We start from the raw sequence: 12,937 nt of genomic DNA, 5'->3' as shown, positions 1-12,937 counted from the left end.
CCCGACCAATTACCCTCCATGGCCTTCTCAAAAGCAACGACACGAATTATTACAACCCACATAGGACACTGCCAAGCGGTCCCAAATCCCAAGACATTACAATGACGTCATCATGCTGACTTCAACATGTCTAACCAAATGTTGACACGTGGCACCAGTTAGGCACCTTCATTGTATCTCGCCAGGAAGGTGCCTACGAAGGACAGCAGCTCAAAAGAATGAAAGATGACCATACTTTTGGATTAGGTTTTTTACTTTATTATAAATATATTGGAAGCATGCCCCAGGCATAATTTATTTATGTCCCTCCCTCTCAGTACTACTTGTCAACCCCCCCTCTTGTACGCAATGAACTTCCCTGAGATTAACCCTAACCATGATTTCTCTTATTTCAATGAAGGTTTCGACCCGCCGGCGACTGAGTTTCAGGTGTCAGATTACCTCATGCTTGATGATGGATTTGGTGAAGATAATTCATCCTCACAAAGTATGGCATCATCGGAGCAAGTTCCAAGTGGTTCATCAAGCGGATATAGTGGTGCAACATCGAGAAATAATAGCATGCAAGTGATCATGATGCCCACTTTAGATTATTCTACTGCTACTAGTTCTTTAATTTGTTATTTTCTTAAAAAAAAAGAAAAATAAAGTATTCAAGATTAACTTTTTTCTGTTTCTTGGAGATCAAAATGATAATCTTGTCTGCTCATTAATCTTTAATTTGTATATTTTTATAGAAAATGCAAGAATGGAGTGAAGAAAAATAAGATAGAAGGGGGGCATAGAGTTGCGTTTAGAACAAAATCAGAGCTGGAGGTGATGGATGATGGATTTAAATGGAGGAAGTATGGAAAGAAGTCAGTCAAGAACAGCCCACACCCAAGGTAAGTCTGTTAAAGCACGATTATTCGTCGATTTATTTCAGAAGTTAATTAATCTATTGCCTGTGGATAAACGGACCTGACAGTAATCATCTGACAATGAATTTGATTAAATGGCAGAATGATTGTGCTGATTGATACATGCATTATCCATCTTTACACACCCTTTGATCTCATGTACATAGGTCTATATATATGGCTTTGATAAGGCATTTCTTTACTTAATATCTCTGGACTATCCCACAATTGTTATGCAGAACTATTATGTTAGATAAGAAATATTTATTGCTCAAGGACCCATTTCTTTCAAGTTCTGATTGATGGTTTTAGATATATTAGGCATAACTTCTCTCTAGTTAGCTTATACAGAACCCTTTTTTTATAATTTTATATGGATAGCCTTTATAAAACAATACTAGTTGTAGCCTTTGCAATTGGCACCTGGGCTGGCTCAGGCCACTGCATGCCCATACACTCACAGTAGAGAGAGCGATGGTGGCTAAAGGTAGTTGAAGAGCAAGGGCATCAATATTAATCACATCAACCAAAATACAAAGCCGCCCATGGTTTTATAAATGCACTCACATCTAAGCTAGCTAAAAGACATTTGCTTGCAGCACTGAAGGAGGCTGAAAGGCACTTACTACCACCGATTACGTCATCTACCACACGTATACCCACCTAGCTAGAAGACAGTAAAAAATGCAATATATGGCTATCATATGCTACGTCCACTCCAGTGACTCCACTATATATCGGCCGAGTGTGTGTTGTGTTGACTTTTCCATTGATTCGGCGACAGCCATATGTATAGATATGTCCAACCAGTTAAATCAGACATCTTTTGCAGCCACTGTGCTGAGAATGGTGAAGGGATGTGATGCCTCTAAATGTGTCCATGTATCTCTGTGTGTATATGCATGCATGGGGTCCAGGAGCTTGCTGGGCAACTTGGAGAATCATCATATAATTCACCATTATAGAACAGAACTCTGTTTATGTGCTAAACACACACATTATTATTATTTTTTGTCTTTTAATTCGATCAATTTTTAAATTTATATATATAGACTTAAGTGTATGTTAAGTGTTGAAGTCAAGAATTAGGGTTAATCAATGCTTTTCACTTAACAATACTACTAGTGCTTGCTTGAAGAGCGAATGTTATCCGACTTCGTATATATTGCTTAAGGTTCATGTTTTAGATTCATTTGATGCTTTAACCTTTTGCGTCACGTAAAATTTAAGTTTAGAAATCAACTTCCTCGTTTATTTTATGAATTAAGGTTGATGATCATGATACATTCAAAGAGATATATTTCTCTAATATAATTTTATATCTAAGATTAAGCTAATTTTATCTTTGAACTATCATTTTTATAAGATTTTCAGTTCATTCTATTGGAGTTAACCTTGTGATGCTACTTGCAATCAATTCTGACAAGTGACAACTGCGCCTAAACCACACCACTCCAAGAAACTCTTTAATCACCAAGGATATATTTGATTGTGATGAACTATACAACGTATAATTGATTAATCATTATATTCATATAGTATTTGGTTTTATCAATTTGAAAATTGTAATTAAATGAATGATTAGAGACTATAAAGAGTACTCGTCATATTCTAAATCGTAAATAACATGCTATTATATGATTAAGAAAAATAAATAAAAATGTTGCAAATACTATTGACTGAGTTGAATATTGTAATTGTTCAGGAATTACTACAAATGTTCTAGTGGCGGATGCGATGTAAAGAAGAGAGTAGAGAGGGACGGAGAAGACTCGGCTTATGTGATAACTACATACGATGGAGTGCACAACCATGAAAGCCCTTGCATGGTGTATTATAATAACCAGATTCCTCTCGCGGTCCCTAATGCTTGGACCTTCCAGGATTCTTCTCCTCACTCTTCTTCCTCTTCCTAGTTAAGAATATCCACAGCCTTTTAGTACTTCAATTCACTTCACATCCTCGTTTAGATATTGAGGATCAGCATGCATGCTGTGTATTATGCTGGAGAAATTACCATGTAACTCCTTCTCTTTTTTTGATAACTGAGATTGAAAAGTTACTTAATGTATCAAAAGTAATTAGTGATAGTGATTTGTGTGAGTATTTCCAAGAATAAACACCGGACTTTCCAGTTCGTGGGCTTGGTTAAAACATCCAAAAACATATAAGCCAGAGCAAAACTGAACGTATTGATAGATGGTAGTTCGGGCTAGCTGAATTCTGGGCCTATACATGTGTGTGTTTGCTTGTTTTCTTTTTTTTCTTCTGTGTATTCTTGTCTTCAAATCGTGAATGGGATATCTTCTCGGTCACCAGGAATAAACTATTTGTGCGTCTAAGCATATACGAGGTAGTATTTATTTTTATCAAGAAGCTGAAAAATTATGTTTTCAAGTTTCTTTTACTGTGGAATTTTTGTTTCGAGTGATGAAAAAAATCTATTAAACAGATCAAATGAGAGTATTAATTGGTTATTTTACGCTTATATAATAAAAATGATTATTTTACAACACAAAAAGGATCGCATAAAAGCGTTAACTTAAGATGTTTTTACACAATTAAAGATTGAAATTGCCAGTGAAGGAGCTGCAATTGACATGGACCGAGGAGAGAGTCAATCAAAATCCTTAATTATGCTCACATATTTCTCATTTGTATAGTAAACATGAAAAACATTTCAGAACCGAATACATGGAAACATAAGCTCCCTGAATGACCCAATCTTATTCATAGATTCACTTGCTGGAACTAGACACTGTTCGTTGGTAAGAGGAGAAAGTTCGCTAAGAAAAAGGCTATCATTGTCCAAAAACTATTTTCGTATAATCCTCTTGTGATTATGAAATATATATGTAAGTGAACAAAAATCGACAGGTTGAGATGGCCGAGTTGGTCTAAGGCGCCAGATTAAGGTTCTGGTCCGAAAGGGCGTGGGTTCAAATCCCACTCTCAACACGCATCTATTTTGCTTCTTTCTTTAATCCCAAACTGGCCGATGGTCCCTGCTTGCTTCCTTGCTTGCTTGCATAAATAATATTGATGCATGATTTTAAAGTTAAAAGCATATAAAATCAATAACTTCATTCAGCTTTTTTCATTATAAAATCAAAATTAGATATCTCTCCCTCATCCTCCAAATCCTTTGCATTCTATTCTTTTTTTAAATATTTCAAAGATGAAGTTAAAATGATTTGATTTTAAAATAATTTCAAAATGATTTTTTTTATTAAATATTGAAATGATGATATATTGATTCAACTCAAGTTTTACGGCTTAACTCACAAAATTTACGGCCCATATTATAGACTACATTAAGTTTAAAAATTTGTTTTTAAAACTTTTTATGATACGATAATAAAAATAAATATTTGTAAAAATTGAGCATCAATTAAATATCAAGATATTTGTTTAAGACTGTCATAATTTCATAAAAAAAATTAAAATAAATAATGATAATTAATTTTAAATTAATAAAATATTAAATGATGAAAAGAAAAAAAATAGAAGATAAATTTTTTAAAAAAAATGGAAAAAAGAGTTTAAAATTAAAAAAAAAAATTGAGGAAGTACTATGTTTTCCAAGTTTATTTAAGTAGATGCTTCTACTTCGAACAATCTCTTAGTGTTTTAAAAATGATGATTTTCATGAATTGTGAACTATTAACGTATATTAAAAGTGCTTGTTATTTCATTGTAGTAATTAGCTGTGAAATCCTTTTGTCATTTACAATTTGATTCTCAAGATTTTTTTTTTTAATGTATTGAATTTTATAATATATTTTAATTTATTTTTTATGGAGTTACTTTAGTTTTATAATTCAAGTTTAATAAGTTAACTCGAATTGACTTTGGTTATTTTTTTTGTTCTTTTTTTTTAATTGAATATTTTTCTCTCAGTTGTATCTTTCAACATTGAGTTGATTAAGAATTTGGCTTCGTTATTTTTTTATATATATAAGATTATTACGGTCTCATTATCCACGTCACAAGTTTTGTAGATTAGTCAAGTTAGCTCAGATTTTTTTTATTTTTTTTTATTTTTTTTTTAATTTCATTTTTAAATGTTTGGTTGATTGAGAATTTTATTTCATATTTTTTAAAAATTTTCTTTCTATAGAGTTATTATGATTTTGGTTTGACAAGTTAAATCGAGTTGATTTAAGTTGTTTTTATTTTTTTTAATTGATTTTTTTATTTAATCATTTAACACTAGGTTGATCGGAAATTGTACTTTATAATTTTTTAATTTTTTTATGGAGTTATCACGATCTTATGACTCAAGTCATTAGTTAACTCGATTACCTCAAGTTTTTTTATCCTTTATTTTATTTTTATTTTAAATTTTATCTTTCAATAGTAGGTTAATCAAGAATTAAGCTTCATAATTTATTTTGGTTTGCTTTTTATGAAATTATCTCGACTTTATGATTCGGCTCATGAGTTTGGTCGGTTAACTTGGGTTAACTTAGGTGGGTTTTTTTGTGTTCTCTTTTTAATTGATCTTTTTTAAACTTATCCTTCAACGTTGGGTTGATTGAGAATCGAGTTTTATAATTTGTTTCAATTTTTTTTATATATAATCTTATGACTAAGGTTTGACAAGTTAACCGGGATTGACTCGACTCATTTTTTTAATTAAATTTTGTTTTTAATTTTATCTTTCAATATTTTGTTGACTGGGAATTGAGTTTAATAGTTTTTTTTTATATTTGCTTTCTATATGGTTATCAGAGTTTCATGACCTGAGATGAAAATTTGATAAATTAACTTGAGTTGATCAAAGTAAACCCGAGTTGATCCGAGTAAATCCAATATGTTGTTATCACAATATTTTTTAAAATATTATCTTGATTTTCTTTAGTCAAAATATTTTTTATTAGTTATTTGAGTTGTTTTTAAACTAATATATATATATATATATATATATATATATATATATATATATATTTGCTATAAAACGTACTAGCAATACCTTAATATTTTTTTTTTCTTTGAATGAAAATTTGATCCAACCTGCATGCTACTGCAGGCAATTATCAAGTTATACTAGTAAAAAAAACATCATTAATATCCTCAAATAAATAAATGGTTACTTAGTTGAAAGAATTGTAACTATCTATAATTTTGTCCATTTTTTCTTTTCTTTGTATGCGTAGATAAATGCTAGGACTAGCTTGAATTTAACATTTTTATCCCTCAACTATCACTAAAGAAGAATTGGTTCGAAAACAAAAGAAATTCTTATTCAAATTTGTACATTATGGGGATCTAATTCAAAAGTATTTTCATCTGGTGACCCAGCTGAGGATCAATGACAGTTAAGGGGACAAATATGTTCCTTTCCCTTTATTCATTGTTTATTTTTTTGAACAACTTTATTTATTATATTTTCTGATCTGATGATCTCTCTTTCCCAGTTTTTTATACTTTTCTCCACAGCCACACGAAAAGCTTAATTAGATTCAATTCAAACTCAGAAAACCACTTCTTTATTTATTCCATATCGAATCCGAAGAGAAACCCACTTCTTGATTTTGTTTTTCTTGAAAAATTTGTTGCTAGATCTGTTGCTGTCATTGGGTCTTGAGAGGGATTCACTTTTATAACAGCTTTTTTTTTTCCTTTCCTACTCTTTTGGGTAATTTTAATACGAGAACAACATGAGCTTAGATCATTTCTAGACTGCTTGAAATGTACTACTAATATGGATTTGAATTTGGGGATACCCATTTGGAGAATTTGTTGTTCTTTGTTGAGATTGAGTGTGTTTTATGGGACTTATTTTGCTGGTTCGGTTTTGAAGGAGTGATTTACTTTTGTTTTGGAGAACAAAAAACATTACTACTATGTTTTGGAGGGACCGTGAGAGAGAAAACAAGGACCAAAATGGTGGACCACCTTGTGGTCAGGTTCGAGTTCTGATCGTTGGTGACTCAGGTAAATTTCTCTTCTTTATTTTGCACTCTCTCTTGATCAATTTATTGGTTTTGCAATGCTTTTTTTCTTCCTGTGAAATTTTATGTAAGGGGATCCTGGTGGATTGTGCTTGTGATAAAAACCTTGTTTGGATGGCACATAGATAGTATTAGAGAGTTTATTGAAATGGTAGAAGTGAATATATTTAGTGGACTTTAAGTAGTAAGATATGCAATTTCTGCTGAAATCTATTGGAATCGGATGATATAGATTATGGATAATTTGTTGTATACATGTACACTTTCCAATATGACTAATGGATGGTCCAAATACTCCATGTTGGACGAGGAAAAGGTACGCGATGGGCATTGGGTTAATTGCCCTTTTGATGACATGTCATTGATGATGACTCGATAGTTACAATATGTCATTCATGGTGTAAGATTTGAAGAGGTTGAAGGACACATTGATTTTGTTATAGACTTGCACTTCCAGACTGGTTTATGCCTTCAAATCTCCAGGGATTAAACTTCAACTCTGAACATCAAGACGATTCCTTTTGGTATTATCTTAATAGTAAAGTGAAATGTCAGCTTCTATTATCAACATATTCTGCCAATATGATTTGCAAGTTTAATTCTCAGGAATTCTATTTTGTTATGATTTTAATTGTACTGGAAATCCCGAGCAGAATTCGGATTGAGGTTTGAAGAAGGAAAAAAAAAACTGGAACTTGACCAATATTTATAAATTTATGTAGCTACTTCTGTAGCAGTTTTATGCACAGAAAATTAGCCTTTGTGATGTAGGAATAAGCTCTGGATTCTGTTCAAATAAGGGAAAGTCGAACAATTCCCTTTATGATTGTGTTGGTGTCTTAGCATGGCAGGGGGAAGAGTAGACGTGTAGAGCATGTCATGTGGATGGCAAGAACAGTTCAGACTACTCTAGGTTTATGCATGCATGTGGGGCATGCGGGATGGGCGTAATAGTTGTTCTTAGCCGTTAGAAATAGTATATAATAAAAGGTTAAAACAGTTGCCTGCATATTGATTCTCAAAATAAATTTGCCTTCTTGTGCTCAACTCCACATGCATTGTGACATGTTGGAGGTCCTCGGATTTGCTTGCATGATTTCTGGGTAGCTTGTATGAATTGAAAGTTGTTTTCTCCTCAATGTTCCTGACTATATCCCCCGCTTTGGTAGCTGAGTTCAAAATCTTTTTTTTTATCCTTGTAGGTGTGGGTAAAACCTCACTTGTTCATCTTATTATCAAAAGTTCTTCCATCGCTCGCCCTCCACAAACAATTGGATGCACAGTTGGTGTGAAAGTAAGGTTTATCATGAATTTCTTACTTGACAGTAACTTGGTGGTATATTATTAGAGTTCAAAGTCTTAACTACGTTCTTACCTTCACTCCTTTACAGCATATTACTTATGGTAATTCTGGCAGCTCATCAAGCAGCATCAAAGGTGATTCTGAGAGAGATTTCTTCATTGAACTCTGGGATGTGTCAGGTCATGAGCGATACAAAGATTGCCGGTCTCTATTCTATTCTCAGATTAACGGTGAGTTCCATACTTTCTTAATGCTAGCTGTATTTGCTAAACTTCGACAATACATATTTAGTAATAACTGGCATGTATTTATGGCTGTGCGTACATCAGTTAAAAACATTTTCCTCTCTTTTTAGGCATGCATGCCTGTTTAGCTATGATTACATATTAGATTTTTCAATGTGAAAAGATTTTGATAATTGTAGCATCTCTTTCTTGGAAACTTCTAGTAAGCCTCCTTATTCATTTATATCTTTAGCAGAAGGCATTTGATTAGAATCAGGCATTTGCTATTTTGTGCCAGTCTTGTAGGAAGCAAGTTTGTGTTTACTTCCTAATTCAATGATTATTTTTCATTAATGATGTACTTGAAGGTGCAGTGCAGTAGATTTAGAAAATGGTTTAGAGATTTGTTTCTACTCCTTGTCTGATAAATTGGGTTTTTTGGCGCAAATCTGCTAATTACATGTGGAAATGATATTCCATAAAGCTTGTTAAGATAGCCACAACATCATTTTCATTTTCACTACCTCTTATCCAACAACATTCAGATGGTTCTTTTCTGATTATTCCTGTCATAACCACTGTGGCCCTTCACCTTGTGCAACTTGCAAGATGTGCTGTCTTTGATTCATGCATATGATTCTCGCTTTAAATTCTCCAGGGGTTATTTTCGTTCATGATCTCTCCCAGAGAAGGACCAAAACAAGTTTGCAGAAATGGGCATCAGAGATTGCTGCAACTGGAACATTTTCAGCCCCTCTAAGTTCTGGAGGTCCTGGTGGTCTCCCTGTCCCTTATATTGTTGTCAGTAACAAAGCTGATGTTGCTGCGAAAGAGGGTACTAGAGGAAGTAGTGGCAACCTTGTTGATGCAGCACGTCATTGGGTTGAGAAGCAGGGTTTGCTTCCTTCCAGTGAGGAAATTCCATTGACTGAGAGTTTTCCTGGAAGTGGAGGACTGATTTCAGTAAGCATCTCAACTTAAGCTTTCTGTTGTAAATATTTATTTAATGCCAATAGGAGTCAGTGTTTCTGTGTGTGAATTAATATTTCATGTAAATGTGAAAATTGTATAATATAATAATATTGGAAGAAAACAGCTGTCTCTTTTCTTTTTCTTCTTGTATTTGCTCCTATTCTTCTTTGTGTCTTTCTCTCTCTGTGCAGAAGAACTTACCCTGCTCTTTTATGAGATCTTACCTGTCTATCTGCTTGTCCCCATTATCACGAGACTGGTCTTCATGGGAACCTTTCTCTTGAGTTTCTTTCACGAGCTTTCTTCCTCTTCTTCCACACTCACACTTGCACACTTCCACACAAATGACCACAACTAAAGGGTCATCGTATGATAGCAAACTCAAGAAACACAATCACAAATCTAGGGAAAACATTTTATTATTTATTGATGTTGCATGTCTAAGATAAGTGGCAAGTTGGTATAGCATTTCTTGTTTGTGCAACAACCATGCAGTTCTGTTGTTAGTTTTCTCAATGATTGGCATTTGGTGGTAGGGATATTTCAGACTTATAAAAGTGATACTCCATAGAGTGCCTTTGTAGCTGGTTATGTGTATTTCTCAGGGTGTAGAATTTTAGGCATGATATTTTCTATTGTAGATCCCTTGTAGCTGGAATCTTGTGCTTTCCATCTCTACCTCTCTCTTTTCTTTCTTGTTCTTTTTTTTTCTTAGTCTGAAAGTGTACTTTGAAAAAGAATTTATGCATTGAACTTTTGAGTGACAGAGAGTTCTAATCCAGGTGGTGAGTTTTTCTAAGCTTGTTTTTTCTATCTTGAAATTATTGGTAGTCAATGTAGTAGCTTGGCTAAAATTTAGGTAGTTGGTCTAATCAGATGACTTATCCTTAGTTTACAGTTGGTACTTCTAGCATAGGATGTATGAATAAATGTGAAAGACAATTTTTTTTGAGTAAGAACTATCTCAAATATATTGTGCATGCTAGCCAAAATCATGGTCAGTCAATGTAATCCCATCCTCTTCATATCTGATATGAACTCTGCATAATGGTGTCTTTGTTAACATGGGCAGGCTGCCAAAGAAGCAAGGTATGACAAAGAAGCCATGGTAAGATTTTTTCGAATGGTAAGTATTCAGCTCTTATATCTTCAGCTTTTAGTGTTTCTGTGTAGTGTATTTATTTATTTGTTCTTCATACTGGACATTTTCCAACTTTTGGATCACTTCTTTTCAGTTGATCAGGAGAAGATATTTTTCTGATGAACTACCCGCACCAAGTCCATGGTCTGCTTCTCCAGTTCAGAGATCTGTCCAGCGTTTAGATGAAAATATAAGTGATGAGGATCCATTTTACAAGGCTACAAGGTAACCAGTAGTGATGATATTTCTTTATTTGTTTGCTGTGCAAGATATTCATGTATTCTATCTGTGTTCCACTAAACAAAAAGGTCACTGTTGTATAGATTAAGATGAAAGCTGCATTTCACAGTAAAGAGGAGGTCAAAAATAGAATTTCCTCATCACCAAGATACCCTCGGGGTTACTTTTTCTCAATGCTGAGAAGCTGCGTTGTGCTTGCATTGAAAATGCATTTTTGAACAGATCCTAAGATCATGTTTATTATGCACTTTGCTTTGTTGATATTTTTGCCTCCCATAATCTTATTTGGATCTTTTCTTGGGGGGTATTGGGGGAGTGAGTGGTTGGTGGCCTACATTGATATGTTCTGCTTAAGAATGAGAGAAGAATTGTTGAAATTGTTACCTGATATTTGATTAATGTTTTTTTTTTTTTTTGGCTTGGTGAACGTTGATACAACTTAGAAGTTTGGTTTGGGTGTTGCTATGTTCAGATTCTATTTTTATCATTTGTTATATTGCAGTGCATCATCTACTCGTCTTCTTCTTACTTTGATTTGTGTTCAATTGGGTACATGACTAGACTTCTGCTATTGCAGCTTAGCAGGCGACTCTTACAAATACAATATGCTCCCTCCCCTGCCAGCTCAACGAAATCTTACACCACCTCCAACACTTTACCCACAGCAGCCGGTTTCCGTCAGAGAGAGTTATGGCATTCCAAGATTTCCTCTGAGTGGTTCCCAAGAAATAAGCAACACTGCAAGATCAAAGCGCATGGATATTAACGTTTGATGATCTTTGGCTATGGCTTTGCCGGGCATAGGATGCACTCTTCCATGGGGCTGAACTTCTGCTTGTTAAAATGGAATTCTTCCTGTTCTGCTTGTAAACCGTTGAATTGATTCTTTTTCATGGCCTACACCGCTGCGAGTTTTAGAGTTACAGTGGTCACAATTTACATGTATATTGATTGATTGGTCACCCTGAAGTAAAGGCAATTATTCTCCACGGAACTTGTCTTTCAATCTGTGTTTGCTTTTGAAGAAGGAAAATATACTCTTGAACTGTTGTATCCTAGAAATTCTGCTACTGGTATCTTCGAAAGGATTCATTGTTGAAGTATACTGGCTTTCAATTTTCAATCCCTTTCCTCAATTCCGAAAGGGAAGGTTTAAACTGGCTTTCAATCTCTCTGTATCTGTATTGGGCAGTATAGAATTTAAGAGCTTCTTTGAGATTATGATAGCGATTACGGTTTAAAGTGTTTTTTATTTAAAAATATATCAAGATAATATTTATTTATTATTTAAAAATTATTTTTAATACTAACGTATCAAAACGATTTAAAAACACAAAAAAAAAAAATTTTAAATAAAAAATCAAACACAATCAAGTTTTTATTTTATTTTCAAACAAAAGATATCACAATCTCAGTAATTAAATATATTATCAACAATCACATTTAAAAGAAAACATCCCAGAATTGGTATATCAATGAAATGCCGAAGATTCAAAGGCTATTCAATAACAATTTAGCATGTCACGTCGAGAGTTTAGGATTGCCCGTGATGAGCTATTTTCTAATTAAAATATTGATTTAATGTAATTTGTCTTTATCATATGATCTTCAATACTTAAAGTTAGTTAAGATGTTGATTTCTCACTAATTTTCCCTCAAATCAGATTAGTAAAAAGAGTTATTTAGGTGTTTGGCACAAGCGAATCTCTAACTCTCTCTCTCAAGACATTTTGAATCTCCCCTGATATTAGAACTGGAAAACTCAGAACTCTTGGACTCTTGTTACACGCTTGCATTAAAAGATTGTAGCATGTATTTTTTTCTACTGCAGAGCCGAGATCTCTATAATTGATGATATATAAAAAAACTATACACTGGTTTTATATAATTTATACATCTATATAAATATTTTTATAAATATACTAGATATTTACATTAAATATCTTATAACTTAAATATATACTAGATATTCTTAGATATTTCTTAAGATATTAATCTTGAGCATGAAAAATTAGAAAGCTCATTTCTTTAATCAACATGAGTTAACACAACATAAATCCAATACAAAATTTAAATCAAATTTAAAATATATTTAAGTGTAAAAAATGATATTTATTTTCCCCGTCATATATATTCAAATATTATACTCACATAAACATTAAATTGTTTTTTTTACGGGTGTAGTTTTTCAAATCCAGTTT

At 33.1% G+C, this 12,937-nt stretch overlaps 2 protein-coding genes and 1 non-coding gene across 4 annotated transcripts; all 3 read left to right on the top strand.

Annotated features, from left to right (window-relative positions):
• The first annotated feature begins 283 nt into the window (after positions 1–283).
• LOC7486341 (probable WRKY transcription factor 51) lies at positions 284–2,989 on the top strand. The gene is made up of 3 exons (XM_024601099.2): positions 284–563; positions 738–884; positions 2,605–2,989. Exons 1-3 carry the CDS (start codon positions 301–303, stop codon positions 2,813–2,815), a joined length of 621 nt encoding a protein of 206 aa, XP_024456867.1. The 5' UTR covers positions 284–300; the 3' UTR covers positions 2,816–2,989.
• A 787-nt stretch (positions 2,990–3,776) lies between these two features.
• On the top strand, positions 3,777–3,857 carry TRNAL-AAG (transfer RNA leucine (anticodon AAG)). Its single transcript has one exon. It is a non-coding gene; the product is annotated as a tRNA-Leu (tRNA).
• A 2,336-nt stretch (positions 3,858–6,193) lies between these two features.
• On the top strand, positions 6,194–11,904 carry LOC7477132 (small GTPase LIP1). 2 transcript variants are annotated; one of them, XM_002307097.4, is made up of 7 exons: positions 6,194–6,839; positions 8,059–8,150; positions 8,248–8,389; positions 9,042–9,346; positions 10,428–10,481; positions 10,591–10,721; positions 11,314–11,904. In XM_002307097.4, exons 1-7 carry the CDS (start codon positions 6,749–6,751, stop codon positions 11,507–11,509), a joined length of 1,011 nt encoding a protein of 336 aa, XP_002307133.2. In that variant the 5' UTR covers positions 6,194–6,748; the 3' UTR covers positions 11,510–11,904. The 2 variants fall into 2 exon arrangements, with proteins under 2 accessions (XP_002307133.2, XP_052309358.1); XM_052453398.1 differs by having other exon boundaries at positions 6,263–6,839; positions 10,428–10,463.
• Positions 11,905–12,937: the final 1,033 nt, after the last annotated feature.

The sequence above is a fragment of the Populus trichocarpa genome, chromosome 5 (assembly GCF_000002775.5).
Source record: "Populus trichocarpa isolate Nisqually-1 chromosome 5, P.trichocarpa_v4.1, whole genome shotgun sequence".
NCBI lineage: Eukaryota > Viridiplantae > Streptophyta > Magnoliopsida > Malpighiales > Salicaceae > Populus > Populus trichocarpa.
Note: the sequence above shows the minus strand (reverse complement) of the source record. Positions and strands in the feature narration are given on the sequence as shown.

Coding starts and splice junctions, on each gene's coding strand:
- LOC7486341 (XM_024601099.2), top strand. CDS start 301: ATGTCCCTCCCTCTCAGTACTACTTGTCAACCCCCCCTCTTGTACGCA. Junction 564..737: donor ACATCGAGAAATAATAGCAT/GCAAGTGATCAT, acceptor ATATTTTTATAG/AAAATGCAAGAATGGAGTGA. Junction 885..2,604: donor AAGAACAGCCCACACCCAAG/GTAAGTCTGTTA, acceptor GTAATTGTTCAG/GAATTACTACAAATGTTCTA.
- LOC7477132 (XM_002307097.4), top strand. CDS start 6,749: ATGTTTTGGAGGGACCGTGAGAGAGAAAACAAGGACCAAAATGGTGGA. Junction 6,840..8,058: donor TCTGATCGTTGGTGACTCAG/GTAAATTTCTCT, acceptor TTATCCTTGTAG/GTGTGGGTAAAACCTCACTT. Junction 9,347..10,427: donor GAAGTGGAGGACTGATTTCA/GTAAGCATCTCA, acceptor TAACATGGGCAG/GCTGCCAAAGAAGCAAGGTA.